The 23249-nt window shown below is 38.2% G+C and overlaps 2 protein-coding genes across 6 annotated transcripts; one reads left to right on the top strand and one right to left on the bottom strand.

Annotated features, from left to right (window-relative positions):
* Positions 1-4472: 4472 nt before the first annotated feature.
* LOC112758616 (la-related protein 6B) lies at positions 4473-9858 on the top strand. Of its 2 annotated transcripts, XM_025807324.3 has the most exons (10): positions 4473-5339; positions 6983-7064; positions 7316-7410; positions 7519-7590; positions 7847-7926; positions 8054-8153; positions 8512-8559; positions 8639-8707; positions 8940-9086; positions 9259-9858. In XM_025807324.3, the coding sequence occupies exons 1-10, from the start codon at positions 4881-4883 to the stop codon at positions 9499-9501; spliced, it is 1395 nt and encodes a 464-aa protein (XP_025663109.1). In that variant the 5' UTR covers positions 4473-4880; the 3' UTR covers positions 9502-9858. The 2 variants fall into 2 exon arrangements, with proteins under 2 accessions (XP_025663109.1, XP_025663110.1); XM_025807325.3 differs by lacking the exon at positions 7519-7590 and having other exon boundaries at positions 4527-5339; positions 7316-7413.
* Positions 9859-10635: 777 nt separating this feature from the next.
* On the bottom strand, positions 10636-13897 carry LOC112758617 (protein CURLY FLAG LEAF 1). 4 transcript variants are annotated; one of them, XM_072220092.1, is made up of 4 exons: positions 13350-13897; positions 12074-12510; positions 11631-11890; positions 10636-11279 (listed from the first exon to the last, which is right to left on the bottom strand). In XM_072220092.1, exons 3-4 carry the CDS (start codon positions 11880-11882, stop codon positions 10887-10889), a joined length of 645 nt encoding a protein of 214 aa, XP_072076193.1. In that variant the 5' UTR covers positions 11883-11890; positions 12074-12510; positions 13350-13897; the 3' UTR covers positions 10636-10886. The 4 variants fall into 4 exon arrangements, with proteins under 4 accessions (XP_072076193.1, XP_025663114.1, XP_025663115.1 ...); XM_025807329.3 differs by having other exon boundaries at positions 12074-12113; positions 13350-13893; XM_025807330.3 differs by having other exon boundaries at positions 12074-12108; positions 13350-13458.
* Between the last annotated feature and the right edge of the window lie 9352 nt (positions 13898-23249).

Genomic DNA, 23249 nt, shown 5'->3' with positions numbered 1-23249 from the left:
CTTAATAGACTAGGTAAGGTCTATGACTCGCTTGAAGGAGGTAGCTCTCAAGTAATGGATTTCTCTAAGGTGCAATCGGGTAGTAAGAAGAAGGACCTTTAACAACGGTGATTTGGTATTACGCTACAACAACATCGGAGCCGCTAGGCCAAGGGAAGGCAAGTTATCACCAAACTAGGAAGGATGATACCAAGTTCGCGAGTCCTACGGAAAGGGAGCATACAAACTCGAGAAACTTGACGATATCAAGATCTCGAGATCCTTGAACGTTGCTAATCTTAAGAGATTTTATTATTAAGGTCAAGTGAACGTCGCTATTCATTTAGCATTTATTTGATTTAGATATATTTCGTTTTTCTTTAACATTTGTTCTTAGTTTTATTTTACCTTGTAAATGGGATTGATTTGCAAATTCATTAATAAGTGGGTACTCTTTCCTCACCTAAGGAACCTGTTAACGACGAAGGAAGGTTTTAACGATGCCCAAGCATTTTATTATTTCATTTCTATTTATCATTCAAATCGGTTCCACGGGAAGTGATTAATCTCAAAGCCATTTTGCCCATAGTAACGGATATCCAACACAATAAAGCGAAAAATGGTAAAGTATACAACTTGGCCAATAGAAACGATAAAAGTGTAGTAACTTAACCAAGAATACAAAATAGTTTCATCGGCCCCTTAGGTAGCAAACAAACATTCTAGACAAATATACAAAGTAGATAAAAGAGAGAAAAATAAACTAAGCTTTTCTCTGGATGGGAATATTAACAATTTGCCCATCCTTTATAATCTTACAAGCGCCAAGAAGTGAGACATCAATATTAGGAGCAAAAAGCAACACATGTGATTTTAGGATATCTTTATTTGTCAAAAAGTACTTTCTTAGCATTCTTCACAATCTCCATGTTCCTCTTTAAACCAGTAGCTACCTCCTCTGCTTCTTTAGCTTTCTTCTTTGCTTCCTTGGCACGACATTCAGCTGTTGAAATCTACAAATGAAGCTCTGTCGGTAAGCCGTTGGATTTTATTTCTGCATCCTTAACCTTCTTTTTAGCATTGATCTTTGCAGTCTCAACAGCCTCTTTCCATGCCTTCAAATTCACAAGATAAGTTTGAGATTGACACAGTTTCCCATCTAGCACGTGAGATTAAGCAAGAATAGGCTTTGCCTTTCGAACAATTGCTGCAGAATGACGTAAGGAACAATAAACCTACTTTGCTTGTGCGGAAAAATCACAATCCAGGAAAAAGTTCTCAGTCTCAGGAAGAAAATGTTCAATTATGAAACCCAGGGAATCAAAACATTTCTACATCACCATTGGAGAGATGTCATCTTTACCCTTACTGTTGCCCCCTACTTTTCTTCCATTTTTTCTTCTTGGGATCAGGGTCTAGGATGACATGCAGGTCGTCATCTTTTCCCGCGCCATGAGATATGTCATGCTGAAGGATAGCGTCAGAAGTTACTTTTCTCGGTAGCATTCTCGTCCTCTTCTTCTTGCTCCACCTCACGAAGGTTGGCCAAAGTCACGTGTCCACCATCCATAGCAACTACAAAAGAAAAATTAGCAAGTTAGAATCATAAGCTTGAAAAATATAAAGACGTCATAGGAAACAGCATGAAAAGAAAAAGTAGAAACCTACCGATGTACTGATGTTTAGCTTCACGGTCACCCATGTCTAGCCAAGGATTAAGGGCACTAGTTCCTCATATCACACAACACATCGGCGACATTCCGACCTACTTAGAACAAACCTTGATACGTGACCTTTATCAAATAGTCAGCCCCAACGTCATAGTTCCTGTAAGTCGGAAACCTCCTCTAACCCTCCCGAGTTAACCGAAAAAAATGTTATCCCCTAGCCATCCTAACCTTAAAGTACTGCTCCTTGAATTCGTGAAATAAATTTTCAAAGAGCCCAAAAATTTTACGATTTTAAACTGCACAAAAGGACATGTACCCTTTATAATGTTTTCCTCCCGATTCGGTATGGTCAAAAGGAAAAAGAATAGGAAAACCTCCAACTCGAAGCAACTAATAGTAGCCTAACTATTAGGATAAAGTTAGGAGGGAGTCACGGAGCAATGGTTAAGGAGGGCAATGACAAAGGGTGAAAACAGGAACCTAATCACCAGTATAGTTAACATGAATTTGTAAACCTACATCCAATCCGGAATGTGCAGGGCCGAGAGATTTATATAGCAAGCACACTCCTGCACGTCTGGGAAGGAAAGGTCATATTGTTCCTCTACAGTACCACCTCCACATATAGCCCCAATTTCTCGAAGCTCTTGCAAATCACCCTCACTGGGCCGTAGAGGGGTTTCCGTCACGTCAGAAGTACACTAATAGTAAGTACTGGGAACTCCTAGGTCAAGAAAAACAAGCCCCCGAGGTTGGAGATTAGGAATCCTTCGTGCAATACCTACAAATGGGAGAACCACCACTATCATAAGCTTAATATTGTACTTCAACAAAGAAGATTAAGCCATTCAATTAGCTATTCCTACTTAAAATAAGACTACTCCACAAATACAATAGTGGTACCCCTTATTTTTACCGGATAATCTTATTATGAAAATCCAAAATTCTCATAGTTGCTTATTAAACTAAGAGCAAAATACAAAAGCAAAAATGTAGCAAGAGAAAATTAGTAGAAAAGGGATAATGAAAAAGGAACAAAATGTACTAGAAACAAATGAGCACAACTTCTTGTGAGCCGTAGAATAGGCAGAATGAAAAAGGGAAGAAAAGAGAAAGAAACAAGACGAAAGTAGAAAGGGAAGATCAATTAAGAAAATGAGCGGTTTTCAAAAGCTATATAACTTTAGCGGGCACGAAGGAAACCAATAGCCTGGGGGGCATGATTGTAATTACACTTGCATTTAGCATTAAAAATTCACTCACATCAACTGATGTGACACCTCCAGAAGCGTGATCAACTGACCACGAGCATATAACCTAGAAGCTTCAGATCAATCGCAGCAGATTCACCATATATAAATTTAATTTAAGCTAAAGTATACTTTTTGTTACTAAAGTTTGCTAAAAGTTTTAAAATATTCTTAAATTTTATTTTGTTTTAATTTTATCCCATATATTTTTTATTTGCATCTTAAATTTTCAAAAAAACTTAGGACTAACGCAGCAATAATGATTGACAACCAAGAGTCAACGATAAAACCACATCTGACTTGTTATGTTAAAGGTTGTCGTTGTAAAGTTGTTGCTAAAATGGTCTTAAACTTCTTGAAAAATTAGCTAACATGGGTACATTTGATACAAATTAAAAGTTTTTAGGACAAAATTGAAACAAAATAAAATTTAGAAATATTTTTGAAATTTTTTTAACAAATTTTAGGAGCGAAAAGTATATACTTTATCCTTTTAATTTAATTTAAAGAGGAGTTTGATCTTTTTCAAAATAAAGATATGAAAAATGTCAATTTCCTCATGTATGTTTGGAGGATAGATAGCGAAATCTCGAAACATTTTTTTGTTTTCCACAGTATTACTGAGCTTGACAAACCAAAGATTAATCTAAAGATTTATCGTTGGCTAATGGATTGCGACATAAACAAGACGAGATTGAAATATCCGATACTTGTTTAAGTAAATCAGCGAACAGACAGCTCAACCATCCTAAGTTGATTAATAAATCAACCAGGGAGGGACTCAGGGGGGGAGGGGACAAGTAGTGGCCTTGGCCCTCTAACAAATTTTAAAAACTCATACTATTATAATAAAGGTATTGTATAGAGTAAAATTTAATAGTATAGTGATAGTAAAAAAAAAGTTACTATTCTTTATGAGGTTTAAATTTTTTTACATATATTTATATTATTTGTATTTTTTATTTAATTTAAAATTTTCTTTTACATTTCTATTATTAATATTAATTTTAACATTTATAATCATATAAAAAATACTTTAATATTATTTATAATAATATTATTTTTAAATTTTATTTAGTTGTTTATTTTTTAATTAATTTTTATCCCTATTATTATATAAAAATACTTTAATACATTTTAAATTCATATAACAAAACTGTTATTGCAATTAACTTGTATTATTTTATGTTATATTTTTTAATTATATAAAATATAAAAATATAAGTTATTGTCACATAAATACTTAATAAAGTAAATTAATTAACAAAATATTTAAAAATAAATAATTTTATATTTTATTAGATGTAAAATCATAAAAAAATTATGAAAAAATTATAAAAATTGAGATAATTTTTTTATTTGACAAGTATTTATTAATTTTTTTAATTAAAAAATTAATTATAATTATACTATTATCAAATATATAACATTATATTTGATTATACAAGATTTTAATTTTCGACCCCTTCACTCTTAGATTCCTGGATCCGTTAATAAACTATTTTTAATATTCTATTAAAATTATATATTTTATGTTACAATATTTGTATTGTTTAGTAGTCTTGTGCTGTTCTTTTTTTTTTTGGACATGAGTCTTATGTTGTTTGAATCTATACAAGTTTTTCTTAAACTATTTTTTTATGCAATAAAGACACGCTGCACTTACAGCATTCTTAGAAAAATTGGATAGTCATCCGTTGGGCCCGCGTCCATCTTCGTCAATCATAGTTCATAAAGTCATCCATCTATGATCCTATCACGACCCCAGAAAAAAACCTATGATCTCGCTGGGGCTCTGACCAGTGTAACAGTACCACCCCGAAACTAATTGAACAAGAGTGATAATTTGAGAATTGTTCTTGGGGTTATGCTTGACGAATCTCCCATCTCACTGGTATTTTTCCTGTCATAGTCCACCCGCTTCTAAAAAAGGTAACTGCCAGTGTGGTCTAAGCTGAAGCAGCTTCTAGATCGTTGTGACATGGCTCAAGAATCACTGACAGAAGCCCCAGACATGTGCCCTTCTTCCTCGCACGCAGATCCATCTCTCTCCAGAAACCTTTCCTCTAGCCGGCTCAACGCACAGGCTCCTGAATTCGTGCCCACGCGACCTACTACTCGGCTAGTGGTGCCGCCGCCGCCTCCTCCTCCGCCGCCTTCTGGTATGGTGCATGTTTATCCACCACCCCCGACTTCACCCTTCCACGTACAGATTCAAGGTCACGTTCCAGCCGTCCAGAATCACCACCATCATCATCTTGCTCATCAGCATCATCATCATGTTCAGGCTCACTACCGTTCTCACCATCACCCGCATCAGTATCATGTTGGCACCGATTCCGGTGTGCCGCAAGTTCAGCAGTCTCACGGCGAGTCAGATCACACTCCTTCTTCCAAAAGCAAGCTATCTGAGGAAGCTAGTCAGAAGATTTTGAATCAGGTCTACTTTAATGTCCAAATTGAATGGATGCTCTTTCTTATGTTCTTTGAATTATGCAAGTAGGCGGAATATTATCCTATTGATATTACCCGTTTCATCTATACATTTAGGTTTTGGATGTTAGACTTTGTTCCATTATGATGGTTCATAACCATTCTTTCATTCCAATTCAGCGTTTCGTGTGAAAAGCACTCCACTGATCAAGTTAGGTATTATATTTGGATTGGGAGTTTAGTAGTTTGGAGGGAAGGGTTAGTTTTTTGTTCCTAAACTTAAAGAGGTTTTTATATACTGTGTCTATAAAAATTAATAAAGAATGATTTGGAAGTTTCTTGGATTTGAAATTTCGCAGGATAAATTTTGGGTGTTTCAACTGCAATTGTTTTCATATGTGGTTGTTGCAACTTGAGTTCTTTGAAACTGCTTTATTGTGGTTGCAAGTGCAGTTGTGTACCACAGTTTAAAACCAATAAATGGTGCATGATAAATAATCCCCTATTCCCCTCCTCTACTTTCCAAAATCCACTCTGCAGTCATTCCCTCGTCTGAGTGCCGTAGAACAGTAACTCATATTGGCACAAATTGATCACCACACCTGACCTGAGGAAGCATTTTTGGAAGGGGGAGGTTTGGTAATTTTACCTGTAAACTGGCTCTCGGGCACAATTGGATGTGTTAATTCGGGCTGAAATTTGATAATGATGAGGGTCGGATGCTTTATTTTTTTATTGGAGGGTGGGGGTGGAGATAAAATGGATCGTGATAAAATTTGGTCTCTGATAAGTTTATGAAGAAACTGCAGCTTTACGCTGCCTCAATATCTTTTTACAGTATGAAGCTGAAATAGCAGATTAATCTTCCATTTCTTTTTTTTCCCCTTTGGTTCATTGCTGTCATTGTTCTAGATTAGCTGATGCCTGATGTTGGAACAATTCACTGCTTATGATAGTGGGTGTGCGTTGATGTATTCAACTGCCTACAATAGAACTTCATTACCCCTTTTTTTTCCTGATTAAATATCAGCTATAGAGTGGCATTTAAAATCTGCAAGAAGCTGAAATTTTGATATGTTTTACTCAAAAAAGTCTTCAGGAGTCCTAAGTTAGCACTTGGCACTACTATCAAGTTATATATCTATTATCTGAAATAGTTTACTTTCTATAACATAGACAGAGGGAAGCTTTTTGTTGTTGAAATTTTCTGAAATTTTTGGGAAATTGAATAACTCAATTAGCTGTCAAGAGTGCTTTTGGATCATGAATTTCAGGTGGAATTAGTACTTTTCTATAATGGATTTCTGGTGGAATTCTAGAACATTAATGCCTTTTCATATTTGGCAGAAAAGGAAATTTAGAATGGATAACAATCAAGGGAAATTTTTATTTTTTGTTACATATATCTTTCTCCGTCATAGAATACTTTAAACTGCCGATGTTGAGGAATGGTTGGGGGATGGTGCACTATGTGAGGTGCAGGAAGACATTGTGTATCAGTAGCTTCCCTTTTTAGTATCATCTTTCTTATTTTGTTACCAACATTTACCTCCCCCAAAAAATGTCTTTTTAGTATAATCCTTGATTTCTTGACTGAATGCTGGAACTTGACTATTATATTGGTTTATCTAAATATGCCATAATTTGTAGGTGGAGTATTATTTCAGTGATTTAAACTTAGCTACTACTGATCATTTAATGAGGTTCATCAACAAAGATTCTGAAGGTTTTGGTAAGATGTATATTCTGTTTCCTTCTTTTTTTTCCCCTTGTGGCAGAATCACCATGAACCAAAGCATTTTATTCTACTACTGCCAGAACTTCTTTCTAACTTTAAAGAGAGGAATGGGATGATGCAGTTTCTACTTAAAGATTATCATATTTAGTGAATTGTTTTTTGTTCTGTAATAAGATGGTTGCTAAATGGTTTAAAGTTTTCATGAGCTGCGATTTTTGTATTAATGCTTTTCTAAAACTATGCAGTTCCTATATCTGTTGTTGCATCTTTCAAGAAGATCAAGGCCCTCATAACCAGTCACTCTCAACTTGCGACTGCTTTGAGGAACTCGACAAAACTTGTAAGCTTCTTCACTCTCATACTTCATGAATTAATATTATCAAGCTCATGTTCTTCTCTATGTATCTTTTCGTAATTTTATTTTTCCTATTTTTGGTATCTTGTCCAGGTAGTAAGTGAAGATGGAAAGAAAGTCAAACGCCAGCATCCCTTAACTGAGTCTGATATAGAAGAGCTACAAGTTAATTTTACTAATATTCTGTGACTGGCTATAGATTATGCTGGACAAGTTATTGATGAGCAAACAATTTGTTGAATGGATTAAATATGATACTAATATTATACATGCTATTCATTCTTTCCCTTGTAATATGCATGCTATTTATTCTTTTCATAATATTTTAATTAATGACGTTTCTTTGGTTACTATTGGTGGCTCTTAATTAGACTTCTTTCCTCTCACTTTCTCTAACATCTAGGATTATTTTTTGTTGTAGTCTCGTATTGTTGTAGCTGAAAACCTACCTGAGGATCATTGCCATCAGAATCTTATGAAGGTGTTTTCTGCTGTTGGGAGGTATTATTGCAACTTGTAACTTAAGCAGCACAATGTTTGTCACAGTATTCTTTTTCCCATAATCTTTTTAAGTTAGGTATTTGCTACTAAATTTTAAATTTCTGTCATTTTGCATTTGATTCTGCAGCGTGAAGACCATCCGGACATGTCCTCCTCAAACTTCCAATAGTGGTGCTTCTTCAGCTTCAAGATTGGGAAAAGTTGATGGCGTACATTTAGCTAACAAGGTCTACATACATACATGCATGCATAAATTCATCTACTACTGGTTCATCTGTTGAGTTACCATGCTCTGTTCTTGTTTCCATTATGTTTTGGCAAAAGTTCTCCGATATATACTTTAATTGACTGGTAAAATGACCATTTAATGGTTCTCCATAGTCCTTAGTATGATACTATGGTTTCCAAGTATAGACATGCCTACCTTTGTTTGATGCAATCATTTTTGGGCATTGACATTTGATTTTGGATTGCAATTTATGGGAGTTGAGTAGACAAGTAATGAGAACCTTTACCTCTCTTTTTCATGGAGAGTATTAATGAAGTGTATGTAATTTTTGAATCTAACACAGCTTTCTGTTCCAGTTGCATGCATTTGTTGAATATGAATCTGTTGAGCTGGCTGAGAGAGCAGTAAGTACCATTTTATTTCTGAGTTAGCAAACTGCGATGGCATTTTTGGCATTATGACAAGAGTTAGTACTATTGGCAGGTTGCGGAGCTGAATGATGAGCGAAACTGGCGGAGTGGCCTCCGTGTTCGTCAAATGGTTAGATGCATGGTATACAATTAATTTTCTTTGAATATAGGGCATTGACAATCATAATTCTTATTTTCTTATCTACAACAGCCGTATCCTGTTATTTTAATAAAATTAAAATTAAAATCCCTCTCTAGTTTGGCCTGATAAGGCGACTCAAGGCTGAGGAGTCTTCAAACTGTTGGATGGATAGATCAATATTCAATATAGTTTAGACTTTAGACATAATATCTCTTTAATATTTCATGTTCAGCCAAAACCTTCTCAAGGACGGGGAAAGAAGGGATTTGATACTGAAGCTAACTGCGAGGAGGATTATACTTCTCTTCCCGAGCAGCAGGCAAATGAAAAACCAGTAGAAGATGCTCCCGTTGCTGATACTCATACTCATGGACATGTGGTAAGTGCTTGGATATTTTGATTGCTGATTATGTGATATACCAAGTCTTTGTTGCTTAATGGCGAATGATTACATGGATACTCTATCCATAACCAGTTAATTGGTTTTGGGTTTGTTAATTGGACTTACGGTTTCTATGCCTTGTCTTTATATATATTTGTTCATTTGGCAGGAAGAACATGCCTATGAAAAAGAGAGTGGGCAGAGGAAAGGGCGTAGCCGGGGCAGGGGGAAGGGTCGTGGCCGAGTTCATAGTCGTGTGAATAATCAATTGGGAACACAAACTTCCAATTCCAATAATTCAATTCTTACTGAACAAGTCGTCGCCAAGCAACCTCCAGGGCCCCGGATGCCAGATGGTACAAGAGGATTTTCCATGGGTCGGGGGAAGCCCATAGCTGTTAATATACCTTGAGCATAATATTGTGCTACTGTACTTATAGCGAGTTTATTTCTGGGGCAAGTCTGAAGCAGATATTTAATGAGGGAAAAGTAGAAAAGTGAAATCAAAGGATAGAACAAAGTAGTCAGTCTGCCCGTTGCCTGTAACGTGTGAACAACTAGACATGGTGAATGGTGATATAAGAACTCGTCAAACGGTCAAACCTCTTGTCGTTCCATTTAAGGCCATTATCGATCCTTATGTATTCCCATCTGACCAGTATAGAAAAATACATCCTATTTTTCTAGTGAGATGTAAGGCCAAAGGAACCCGGCACCCCAGTATATTGTCAAAGCAGTATTAAAAATATGAATTTGGAGTTCAGTTCAATTGGTTATTCCGAAATTGGAAACCCGTTATTGCCACATGTAGTGAATTCAACCTGTGAGTAGCTTCTAGCTACTTGTTAACAGTTTGATACGGTAAGTTTGAACTTCCAAGTAGAGTAAGAGTATATTACTTTATGAAAAAATAATATAATTTGACTATTAATTTGTTTAGGTAAAAAACACTGCACCTAACACAATCAAAAACAGTCCAACACTAGCATGACACCGTTGAAATCCCACATCCACAGTCAACGTCACCATTACCAACTCCAACACAGCACACATTCACACCGTCGAAGCCCTTTGGAATATTGCATCGTTGTTGGCTGCACCAGCCTCGCCAACATCTATCTTCATGCTGTTGTCCCGTAGTGGAGCTAAGGAAACAGATCTAGTGTGTAGCGAACAAATCAATGCTTGATGTCTGGTGGTCTCTGGTTTAGTGACCGTGAAGAAGACAAAGGGAAAACGATGGAAAAATAAAATGAGATGGGGTGGTTAAGTGGTGCCCCGGTTGAAGGAGGCAGTGATGGAATTTTAATTTTCAAACTATCTTGAAATTGGGTTTTTCAAATTAGAGAGGAAGAGGTGGTGTGGGTGCTTGTGTTTGACTCTGGAACTCTGTTGGAACTGGTGGTGGTACCGTTGGGTTAAACCAGTTTAAATATTGCAATATACAGTACGCATCAGCACTTTGTTTAACTGTTAATTGGATTATTATCGGGACCCGGGAGGACTAAGTTGATTTACACTTATAAACAACAGGAACAAGAGTACATTTACTATAAAAAGAGAAGAGTAATTGAATTATTTATTTTTTAAAAAAATTGAATTACGAATAAATGGAAACCTATTCTGATGCAAGCACGATGAAAGCTGGAAAATTTCATCCTAATAATGAACAAAACTAGTAGTTTACACTCAGGCAAGCTAAATGAAACAAGAGAAATTGAAAGGGCAAGAAAGAGCAAAAAAAAAAAAAAAAAGGAAGCAGGGGAGGGGGTGGATGGTGGAATTGAGAAATGGGAATCATGGAGAGCCACTTTCGGATCGATCAAAGTGGAGGAGTTGACCACCACATTTTGGGCAGTCTTCAACCTGTTTGGGCACCATGAAATACATGAGACAGCTCTTGCACCCAGCCACAACCAAGACATTACCCTTATTATTACTATAACTACTACTACTACTGCTACTGCTGCTGCTACTATTATTCTGCTTTTCTACTTGTCCCAGCTCTTGGTAACACTGGTCTTTGGATGAAGAGGGGCATGACTCCGATGAAGACTCTTCGCTATCGTACCAACTCTCTTCTTCTGACTTGTAATCCCTACTCATACTGCTACTGTATTCTGCTACCCTCCTTGGATCCTCCTTTGCTTTCATTCCATTCTGCCAGTTTATGTAATAAATTTCCCCCGTCTGTACATGTATATAAGTACACAATCAATACATTGTTCATTCATTCCCACCAAATTATATGCAGATAACTTCTATAAAAAATCATCTTCTAAAAGGAAATAAGCACCCAACCGCCAGGACTAGCTAGAAAGACTCAATCTTCACAATTCAGATATCGAACAAATGTTCAGGACATCCGATTAACTAAGGAAAGCCGGACCTTCCCCCAAAGAGTAGGCAAAGCAAAAGGACATGACAAGCAATCAGAAAACTAAAAATAATCTTAACTTTCTAGGGGCTTCATCTGTGCGGTTGCACTATTGTTTTATATAATGAAGAACCTAGAGAAGAAAGAGGAGAGGATTCAATAACCTTCAAATCTAGGCATTGTTCCCAGTGGTAAGGGAGTGATATATGGGAGTTGAGTTCTAGAGTAGTGTCAGAGTTGGAGATGCGGTTGTTCAGGACATCGTCTGAGCTGGATGAGATTCCTATGCCAGCTTCGGCATCTGCCTCTGCATCTGTGACTGACCCTTCTTCCCTTCTGCTCTCATGGCTATGGTTGTTTAAGGAACAATTTTGAAGAGACCTCTCTAATGAAGCTGTGATCGCCTCCATCTCCATGTTCTGAGCTGAAAAATGGTTTCCAACAACTATTATGAAAACCACAAACATATACATATATATCCAAAATATAATCTTAAATTTTCTTCTACTTCCTTTTCTTTTTAATCTCATGCATTATATTCAACGTATTAATTAAATGGATGTACTCTTCCAAATAAACGATATACATTCAGATACTCTATTGCTACCTGTGATGTGACAGCGAGCAAAATCAAATAGAGTCCTGCACTAGAATACAGCACCAAACATAGCCTTAGAGACTCTCAACTATTTGAAAAACGCAAGACTAATCACAAGAAAACAGCCACCGATGTGGCATCGGTCAGTAATATTCTGAGAGAACAACTCAATATCCCTCAGTAAAAGATCACAATACTGACAAAAATAAGAGAAGCATGAGAACCAGTAAATTTCAAATTGCCTCCAATGAACCCAGCTCAAGTAACAATCATGCACAAACCCCTTTTCTTTTTTCGCAACTAGGAACATAATTCATGTTAATGAATCAAACATCCAAATGTTCAACCAAAAATGGAAGCAAATTCATAAACTTCCAAGCCATTGTAATCCATGAGAAGACAAGAACCATCAGAAAGGGCATTAGTCACCCACGCAGCAACTCAATCTGAAAAACGTGATCCAATACCAACATTAAGGAGCACGGGGTAAGAAACAACAAGTTCCAGCAACACAGCAACCCATCAGTATATGCAGCAACAAATTAGGATGACATTGATGTTCCAGCATATATTTAAACAGCTCTACTAACATTTAGAGGCAAGGAAAGTCCAGAAACAATATGACAGGCACAATCAAGGAGCAGGAAATGACCATCAGAAATTACAATTTCATCAATTTTGGCCATAACCCAATTAAAAATCACAATGGTAACACATGATTAATCCAAAGAATCTAACCCGGCAAATTGACCCAAAACATAAAGGAGTTGAAGTTTAAAACCAACACAACAATGAGAAATCTGCACAATACTCCACAATATCCCAAGAGAAATCACAATGAAACAAAAGAACATGACAATAATCAGGCACACGACGTAAGAACCACTTAAATCAACCAGGAATAAACTTAGCACATAAACTATCCATCATCAGGAAAATAAGGGAAAAAAACTTGAGAAGTATATTTACCAAATATCATAACCCTGACTATAAGTTGCTCAGAAATTCCCCAAGCAGAATGCCAGGAACAAAGTATAGGAGCAGAGGAAACCAAAAACCAAATACAGAAAAACTCCAGCCCCAACATCATTCAAGAAGAAGAGTTAATGATCTATTTTTCAGGATAATCTCAAGCAATAAGAACGCAATTAAACTCCATAAACAGAATGCCACAGGCACAAGCACAATCAAACGGCCAGAAATCAATGAATACAGCAAAAGACAGAGGAGAAGAAAAGAAAGGAAGGAAAGAAGGAAGGAAGGAAGGAAGGGGTTAATTGTTTACCAGTAAGGGTTTGGAGGTCCAAAAAGAGAGGTGGCTGGAAGCAGCAGCGAGCGGGGCAGAACCGCGAAACGCAAGGGAAGATATTAGAAAGCAGAAGAGTGGAGAGTGGGTGTGGATTTTAAGGGAAGAATTAGAGAACACGCGCAATGAAGCGGCGCGTGTGGAAGGGTCATGGTAACCGTAGGGTAGGAGGTGTCAGCTCCAGGGAACCACTGTGGGATGCATTTTGTCTGGCTTCGCTGCTTTCACTGAAAAGAGAAAGTGGAGGTTGGTGCAGAATGGAGATGGTCCAAACGGGACTGTGGACTGTGGACTGTGGCTGTGTCTCATAGGCATAGCTGGACTGTAAGAGAATAAAAGAATCTTTTCTTTTCCTTGTTTGTTTGACAAAACAGCAGGGAATCTATGGATAAAGGCCGCAGTGACAGTGGCAGCAGGCACCATCGCCTTGTCGTACCACAAAGAAAGAGATTGATGGGAGGTGTAGGGAATACAGACCTTTAGACTACTATGGACTATGGACTTGGTCCTGTGTTGTGTGTTCCCCCTCTCTATAATTTTGGATAAATTGTTATTTTTATCTAAAATTTTTTATAAAAGAATAAAATTAATAGAAATTATTTTTAATATAGACATGACGAAGGTGTTTTGATTGAATATTGACAGCATTATAAAAATGTAAAAAAGATATCGTATTACCATGTGTTTAATACGTATCATACGTGTTATAACGCAAGACCCTTTGTGTTGACTTTTCATCTGTAAAATTCACTCACATATAATTAAATCAAATAATTTTATTTTCAACAAAAATATTAATATTTTTTTATATATAAAAATTAACCTAAAATTAACGTTATACTTATAAAAAATAAATTTTATATAAAATTAATATTTTGTTAAATTTTTTAAAAATGTTAAGTAAAATTTTAAAATTATCTTTATTCTTCATCTTCAATCATAGATACATCTCTTTTTCTTTATCCTAAACTTTTGTCATCTTTTATTATTACTAATTTTTTTCTACTCTTCTACTACCACTCCAATACTCCATTACCACTCTATGTCTCTTCTGTCTTAAATTTCACAACCTCCCTTTAAAAAAATAAAAATATCCAAAAGTGAATATGACAAAGCACAAATTTTATTTGGTTTTGGTTAGAAAATAAAGGAGAATATGAAGAAAAAAATGTCGAAGGAATAAATAGAAAAAACAAAACTTAGTCAACACAATCTGTTTTAATAATGCCCTGAAAGAAAAGAAAATATTTTAAGTGTTGAATATTACATAATCTTAGTTACACATACTGAAGTGGTGGGCTCTTTTTTTTTTTTTTTTATATGAAAGTAAAAGTAGTGATATATTTTAACATTGTAATTTTTGATATTTTTTAAAAGTGTGGAAGATACACAAATCGAAGGATTCAATTTCTATACTTCAAATTTTTTAATTTTTTTAACAGAAATTCATCGGTCCAATTTCTGTTTTCTCACAAATCTCTCGGTCCGATTTCTGTACTTCTCACAAATTGGACGGTCCGATTTTTGTTTATCTAATTAAACGGTTCCACATTTGAGAATAACACCCTATCAACCCACATTTTGAAAAAACACCGTTGCTACTCCAATATCAAAAACAAAATCTGGAAGTGGTGTAATAGCAGAAAAGAAAAAAGACAGTGACAATAAAAAATTGTAAAAATCTAGGTTGAAGATGAAGGATAAAAATAACTTAAAAATCTTAACTTTTTTAAAAAGTCATAAAAAATATAAATTTTTGGTATTTTTGTTATCGACGTTATACAAGAAACATGAATAACGCAGAAAGCTATGTAACTCCAGGTCTAAAAAATGACTAAAGGTCATATAAACGTATATTCAACATCAAATACAGGGGATAATAAAGAGCACATAAAACGGGAGCTCTAACACAAGTAAGATAACTACTATTCTACACCAAAAGCACACTTCTAACTTAAGCTTCGAAGTGTCATCGCAGGTTGCCCCCTGGCTTAGACTGTGAACAATCAACCTCGGGTCCTCGAATTCTCGTGAGTTCGTACCACGAGTCAGGTATGAACATTGACACCGTTTGTGGGATCTAAAATTGCTTGCACCATAGCTGGACACATGATCCAATCAACCATTAATCCTGACACTCCACTCAAGGAAACAATTCATGAAGACGGGCATGAAACTGATCCCAACCCCACTCATGAACGCCATGACCCTTTGGGGTTTGAGCGCAACAGTGGAGAACGTCGTATAGTTAGTTTGGGATCGTAAGACTATGACCATGCCATGCAGGAGATGTGCCATAAGATGCAGGAGATGCAAGAAATGCAAAATAAGATGAAGGAGTATTCCGAGGGTTACCTGAAACTGTAGGTCGATCTCGGATGAGATCTGCTGTGGTGGCCGGAGCTGTCGTGTCCGACTTGTTGAATCTGGTGGCGGAGCTGTCGTGTCCGACCTGGTGGAACTGAAGGAGCTGGAGATGCTGCTGATCCTTCGTCACCGGAGGATGGTGGTACCTGCAAGAGACTCCGATACTTAAGTTAGCATGGGCTTTTAGCAGGTTTTTAGTAGAATCAGAGTATGAGTTATACCTGGGTGCTCCAGTGTATTTATAATGTTGTAGAGTGATCTTTTCTGGAGATAAGATAGTTATCTTATCTTATCTTTGAGTGAAGTCATCTTTATCTTTAGGGGAACCGTCCTTATCTTTCTAGGCTTTGGCTGTCTTTAGATTTGGGCCGTGTTCCTTTGTCTGGGCCTTCTTGGGCCTCTGTAGTGATTTGGCCGACCTCTTTTATAAAGAGGTCGGATAATCCTGGTCTGAACAGTTCGGTCGACTTGTCGTTAATCAGCCTGGGTCGCACAGCTCGGATCCGGGCATGAATAGTTCCCCTGCTTGAGCGTGGTCTTCCTCTCGAGGTCGTGTCTTTTCAGACTTTTAACCACTTCTTGGAGAAGCCGAGCTCGAGCATTCTTTGTTGGGCCCGTTTGTAGAACTTCCTTTTATTGGTTTGAGTGCGGAATGTCTTTCTCACTCCTTTAACTGCATCGTGTGTTTGCGTTTTACCTAGGGAACGTGCGAGGGACTTTAAGTACTCATTAATTCCCTTTTGCTGTTTCCTTCTTCCCTCTTTCTTATTTCACTTTCGAATTTTCAAAGTGTCATCCCTTGTCATCCCTTCAGTTTCCCTTCTCCGTGCTTACTGTAACTTCCCTTTTTCTCTTTGTTCCTCTATTTCGTCTGTGACTCTTTGTTCTCTTGCCCCAAGCTCTCACGTCTTCGTGCCCTCCTTGCCTTCAGGAGTAGTTTGTGGGTTTGCCATCGTTTCGATCTTTCGTCGCCTTCTTTACAGGTTGGTTTTCTTGGCTTTTTTCCATTTTTGATACTTGGACTTTATGAGACTTTTACCTTTGCTTGTCTTTGTGTTGGAGAGTTTTTCTTTGCCTGCTGTGCACTGTTTTAAGGTTTCTTTAATTCTGTATGAATCTTCCTTTCGTTTTCTGCTAGCTAATGCTTCTAGGTTTTTGAATTTTGTTTATTGCTTCTGATCGTATCTTCTTGATTTGCGCCTTTGATGATTTTCCCTTTGCGTGCTTTGATGTTTGACAATTTGCTTTGATGATATGCTGTAAAAAGGTGATGACTTTGATATATTATTTTGTGTTTCTTCTTGTGGAATGTTGCTGTCGAAGGAGAGTTGTTTTCTTGTTTGAGGGATGTCGGGATGTAAGTCGCACTCTTTTTTCTGAAACCTTACTCTGTTGTTGCCTCCAAAGGGTGCCCCTGGATTTTGGTGTGAGTCCTGGGGTTTTCTTTTGCTGTTTGTATGCTTTAGCCCGAGTTGTATCCATATTTGTTCGAGATGCTTTGGTTAGTAATCCATTTTCTTTTTCTTACTGTAGGACTAGTTGACCCATGTTGTCTCGCAAAAATATTGTCGAGACCTCTTCCAAAGTCCCCGAGGGCATGTCGGACTGGCTGGACTCCCTCGTGTTGATGTGTGTCTCTGTGGTAAATGCTGAGTATTGTGTAGAGTTGAGGAAACATCACAGGATTTGTAGTAGTCAGGAGCAGGAGAAAGATTATGAGCTAGTAGCGCCTGATCCCGATGAGAGGGTTTGTTTCCCGACCTCGGTCCAGGGGGAGCGTCCCTTCTTTTATGCCTATGACTATTTTTTCAGCCAGCTGAACATTACTTTTCCTTTTACTCCTTTTGAGACCAATTTGTTGTGGTCGTGCAATGTATCTCCATCCTAGCTTCACCCGAATTCGTGGGGCTTCCTTAAGATCTTTCAATTACTGTGTCAAGAGTTGGATGTTAAACCATCTCAAAATCTTTTTCTTTACCTCTTTGTTTTGACTAAACCCGGCGTGGCTAAGAAGAAGGATGCTTGGGTATCTTTCCGAGCTGCCCATGGAAAGAAAGTTTTTTCGATGTATGATGAATCTTTTCGCGATTTCAAGAATTATTTTTTCAAGGTTCGAGCTATTGAAGGAGCCCGACCTTTCTTTTTGGATGAGAATGGTGAGCCCAGCTTTCCTTTAGAATGGCAAAAGAATGTAGTGGTGTCTAGATATACTTGGGAGATGTTGGACGAAGTTGAGCAAGCCTTTGTAACTGTGTTGGAAGAGAACTGGGGGCAGCCTCCCCATCTTGATACAAAGAAATTCCTAGGAGATCCCTTACTTCTCCGAGCTGAGCTGGGTAGTGGTCGACTCTTTTTTGTATCTGTTGTGCTTGTTTATTTTGTCGAATTTATTCTTTTTCTTTCCAATTTATAATTTGGTTTCTTGCTGTGTATTTTCAGATATGATTAAAAATAATGACTCCATGAGGGCCTTTAAGAAGGCGAGAAAGGCTACGGCTGCCCAGAACATCTCGGCTAAGGCGGCTGGAGAAGGATCTTCTCAGGTTCCTCCTAAAAAGTCGATATTGAGCACTTCTAGGTCGAGGAAGATGATTCCTACTCCTCAAGTCCACTTGGTTAATCCTCCCGAAGCCTCTGCTGCTACCTCTTCTCCTACTGCCGTCCCTTCTCTAAAATGACAGAGAACTGTTGAGCCTTTCAATCTGGATGCCCCTGACTTTGATGCTATCGGGTTTGTTGATCAACAAAATTGCTCCTTATGGTGTTGTTCCTACTGACGATGTATCCATTCTTCGTCATTTGGACTTCATTACCCGGAGCAGTATAAAAATGGCACACATGGGGGCAGCATTATTTCGGACTGCCCAGGATGTTCTAGTTCACGCGACAAAGGCTTTTATGGAGGAGGCCAAGTCGGAATATGACAGGATCAAGGGGTTAAAGGAGGAGCTCGAAGTGAAGGTGGCTAAGCTGGAAAAGGAGTTGGAAGGTGAGAAGACTCGGGCTACTACTGCGGTGGCTTCTGCAAACCTGGCTGAGGAGATGGCGTAAAAGCATAAGGAGAGCTATGTCCTGACTTATGGCGAGATGATAGAGCTCAGGGAGAGGTTGGAGTCTGCTCGGGCTGACTACACCGAGCTCCAGGGCCATCTTGTAGGTAGCATGAATGCTGCTTATAAGAATTTGAAGGCTCAGGTTCGAGTTCTTGCGCCCGAGCTCGACCTCACCCTATTCAGTTTGGACAACATTGTAGAAGATGGTAAGATTGTCCCTGATGGCCCTGATGACGACGATGTAGATGTAGACCCTCCTCCTGTGCCATCTGTCAAAGCCCCTGCTGCCCCGGCATCTTCAACTCCTACTGCTGAGGTCGGCCAGCCCGAGTCCGACCCTGATGTTCAGATCTAGAACCGGGATGATGGGACTGTAGATGCAGTTCCTACGAGGATCATCTATCCTTCATCGACTCAAGATGCTGCTCCCGATGAGAACCTGGATCTTTGATGAATTTTATTTGATGTTTTGTACTGCCCGGTCTGTGGGCTTTTGAACTCTTATTTCTGTAACTTGTGGTCTGCTTGACTTGGATATTTTCGTCGCTTTTCTATAGCAACTCTATGTAGAAAAGCAAAGTAATTTCTTTAAGCACTTGAGGTCGGCTTTTTCGGGTGGCCTCTTGAGCCTTTTATTATGCCAGTTTTGTTCTTTTGTGATATGCTTTGTATGCAGCATTGTTCAGCACTTCCAAGCATCTTTAGAATGTTGGCATTTTGATGTCCGACCTCTTTTGATATACTTTTTTTTTGTTTTCTGTGTTTTAGTCGAAATGGCTTTCGAGGTTAGCTTCGTTCGACTTATTCTTCGTAGTACTCCCATGGTAAGTCGATTTTGGTGAAGTTATGGTTGAGCCGTGCCTCTTCTAGCGCGTGTCTTTCACTAGGCTTTTTTAGTAATCCCTTGGGTTTACTTTTTTACAACTCTGTTGCTTGGTATTGGCTTTAGGCTGACTACTTCATCTCGGATGAGATCTGCTGTGGTGGCCGGAGCTGTCGTGTCCGACTTGTTGGATCTGGTGGCCAGAGCTGTCGTGCCTGACCTGGTGGAACTAGAGGAGCTGGAGATGCTGCTGATCCTTCGTCACCGGAGGGTGATGGTACCTACAAGAGACTCCGATGCTTAAGTTAGCATGGTCTTTAAGAAGATTTTTAGTAGAATCAGAGTATGAGTTATACCTGGGTGCTCCAATGTATTTATAATGTTTATCTTTAGGGGAACCGTCCTTATCTTTCTAGGCTTTGGCTACCTTTAGATTTGGGCCGTGTTCCTTTGTTTGGGCCTTCTTGGGCCTCTGTAGTGATTTGGCCGACCTCTTTTATAAAGAGGTCGGATAATCCTGGTCTGAACAGGTCGATCGACTTGTCGTCAATCAGCCCAGGTCGCACAGCTTAGATCTGGGCATGAACAGTGCCCCTGCTTGAGTGTGGTCTTCCTCTCGAGGTCATGTCTTTTCAGACTTTTAACCTTTTCTTGGAGAAGCCAAGCTCAAGCATTCTTTGTTGGGCCCGTTTGTAGAACTTCCTTTTATTGGTTTGAGTGCGGAATGTCTTTCTCACTCCTTTAACTGCAACGTGCGTTTGCGTTTTACCTAGGGAACGTGCGAGGGACTTTAAGTACTCATTAATTCCCTTTTGTCATTTTCTTCTAAGTTATTTCTAGTAATCCATTTTATGTGGGCCTTGTCAGGTCTCTTTTTATGGATTACTTTTTTATAACTTTTTGTAGCTTTGTCGGGCCGACTTCATCATGTCGGTCCCTTCTAAGTTATTTCTAGTAATCCATTTTATGTGGGCCTTGTCAGGTCTCTTTTTATGGATTACTTCTTCATAACTTTTTGTAGCTTTGTCGGGCCGACTTCATCATGTCGGTCCCTTCTAAGTTATTTCTAGTAATCCATTTTACGTGGACCTTGTCAGGTCTCTTTTTATGGATTACTTCTTTATAACTTTTTGTAGCTTTGTCGGGTCGACTTCATCATGTCGGTCCCTGGTGCACGAAATTGTGATCATCAATGGCGCCAAAAACTTGGTACGCACAATTGTAATCTCAACTCTTTATCACAACTTCGTACAACTAACCAGCAAGTGCACTGGGTCGTCCAAGTAATAAACCTTACGTGAGTAAGGGTCGATCCCACGGAGATTGTCGGCTTGAAGCAAGCTTTGGTCATCTTGTAAATCTCAGTCAGGCAGATTCAAATGGTTATGGAGAATTGATAATTAAAAGATGAATAAAACATAAAATAGGATAGAGATACTTATGTAATTCATTAGTGAGAATTTCAGATAAGCATATGAAGATGCTTTGTTCCTTCTGAACCTCTGCTTTCCTATTTCCATCTTCCAATCATTCATACTCCTATCCATGGCAAGCTTTATGTTGGGCATCATCGTTGTCAATGGCTACTTCCCGTCCTCTCAGTGAAAATGGTCCAAATGCGCTGTCACTGCACGACTAATCATTTGTCGGTTCTCAATCATGTTGGAATAGGATCCATTGATCCTTTTGCGTCTGTCACTATGCCCAACACTCGCGAGTTTGAAGCTCGTCACAGTCATCCCTTCCCAGATCCTACTCGGAATACCACAGACAAGGCTTAGACTTTCCAGATCTCAGGAATGACCGCCAATTATTCTAGCCTATACCACGAAGGTTCTAATCTTAGATTAGAAACCCAAGAGAATATACTCTAGCTGTCATCCAATGACTACGTTGAACATCATGTAGATCGCTTTGTGGTTGTCAGGCACGCGACCTTGGCTAAGCGAGTAACGAAGATTGGGTGATTGTCACGGGTCACCCCTTCATTCTGACTTAACTGAATTAAGTACGAGAGTATATCTTGGAGAAGAAGTAGGTGTGAATTGAATAGAAAATAGTAGTACTTTGCATTAATTCATGAGGAACAGCAGAGCTCCATACCTTAATCTATGGTGTGTAGAAACTCCACCATTGAAAATACATAAGAACAAGAAGTCTAGGCATGGCCGTAAGGCCAGCCTCAAACGTGAACATATAAGTTCCAAAGATGAAAAGTGTGTAAAGGTCTCTGAAAGTATGTAAAGGTCTCCAAAAGTATAATAGCAAGAGGTCATATTTATAATACTAGTAGCCTAGGGTTTACAGAAATAAGTAATTAATGCAGAAATCTTCTTCCGGGCCCACTTGGTGTGTGCTTGGTCTGAGCATTGAAGTTTTCACATGTAGAACTTTTCTTGGAGTTAAACGCCAGCTTTTGTGCCAGTTTGGGCGTTTAACTCCAGCTTTTATGCCAGTTCTGGCGTTTTGACGCCAGAATTTTTATGCTAATTTGGAACGCCAATTTGAGCCATCAAATCTCAAGTAAAGTATAGACTATTATATATTGATAGAAAGCCCATGATGTCTACTTTCCAACTCAATTAACAGCGCTCCAATTGGGCTTCTGTAGCTCCAGAAAATTCACTTCGAGTGCAGGGAGGTCAGAATCCAACAGCATCTGCAGTCCTTTTTCAGCCTCTGAATCAAATTTTTGCTCATGTCCCTCAATTTCAGCCAGAAAATACCTGAAATCACAGAAAAATACACAAACTCATAGTAAAGTCCAGAAATGTGATTTTTATTTAAAAACTGATAAAAATATAATAAAAAGTGACTAAAATATATTAAAAACTACCTAAAAACAATGCTAAAAAGCGTATAAATTATCCGCTCATCACAACACCAAACTTAAATTGTTGCTTGTCCCCAAGGAAATAAAATCAAAGTAGGATAAAAAGAAGAGAATATACAATGACTTCCAAAAACATCTATGAAGATCAGTCTTAATTAGATGAGCGGGGCTATTAGCTTTTTGCTTCTGAACTTTTTGGCATCTCACTTTATCCCTTGAAGTTCAGAATGATTGGCATCTATAGGAACTCAGAATTCAAATAGTGTTATTGATTCTCCTAGTTCAGTATGTTGATTCTTGAACACAGTCACTTTATGAGTCTTGGCCGTGACCCTAAGCATTTTGTTTTCCAGTATTACCACCGGATACATAAATGCCACAGACACATAACTGGGTGAACCTTTTTAGATTGTGACTTAGCTTTGCTAGAGTCCCCAATTAGAGGTGTCCAGAGCTCTTAAGCACACTATTTTTGCTTTGGACCACGACTTTAACCGCTCAGTCTCAAGCTTTCACTTGACACCTTCACGCCATAAGCACATGATTAGGGACAGCTTGGTTCAGCCGTTTAGGCCAGGATTTTATTCCTGTGGGCCCTCTTATCCACTGATGCTCAAAGCATTGGATCCTTTTTATTTCACCCTTGCCTTTTGGTTTAAAGGGCTATTGACTTTTTCTGCTTGCTTTTTCCTCTCTTTTTTTTGCAAGCTTTTCACTGCTTTTTCTTGCTTCAAGAATCATTTTTATGATTTTTCAGATTATCAATAACATTTCTCCTTTTCCATTATTCTTTCAAGAGCCAA

The sequence above is a fragment of the Arachis hypogaea genome, chromosome 16, assembly GCF_003086295.3.
Source record: "Arachis hypogaea cultivar Tifrunner chromosome 16, arahy.Tifrunner.gnm2.J5K5, whole genome shotgun sequence".
Classification (NCBI taxonomy): domain Eukaryota; kingdom Viridiplantae; phylum Streptophyta; class Magnoliopsida; order Fabales; family Fabaceae; genus Arachis; species Arachis hypogaea.
Note: the sequence above shows the minus strand (reverse complement) of the source record. Positions and strands in the feature narration are given on the sequence as shown.

What these genes read in the sequence shown, in the direction of transcription:
- LOC112758617 (XM_072220092.1), bottom strand. Translation starts at nt 11,882, where the DNA reads ATGGAGATGGAGGCGATCACAGCTTCATTAGAGAGGTCTCTTCAAAAT. An exon ending in AACAATGCCTAGATTTGAAG is followed by an intron (nt 11,280 to 11,630) that starts GTTATTGAATCC and finishes ATACATGTACAG; the next exon opens with ACGGGGGAAATTTATTACAT.
- LOC112758616 (XM_025807324.3), top strand. Translation starts at nt 4,881, where the DNA reads ATGGCTCAAGAATCACTGACAGAAGCCCCAGACATGTGCCCTTCTTCC. An exon ending in CAAAGATTCTGAAGGTTTTG is followed by an intron (nt 7,065 to 7,315) that starts GTAAGATGTATA and finishes AAAACTATGCAG; the next exon opens with TTCCTATATCTGTTGTTGCA. An exon ending in GTGTTTTCTGCTGTTGGGAG is followed by an intron (nt 7,927 to 8,053) that starts GTATTATTGCAA and finishes TTGATTCTGCAG; the next exon opens with CGTGAAGACCATCCGGACAT.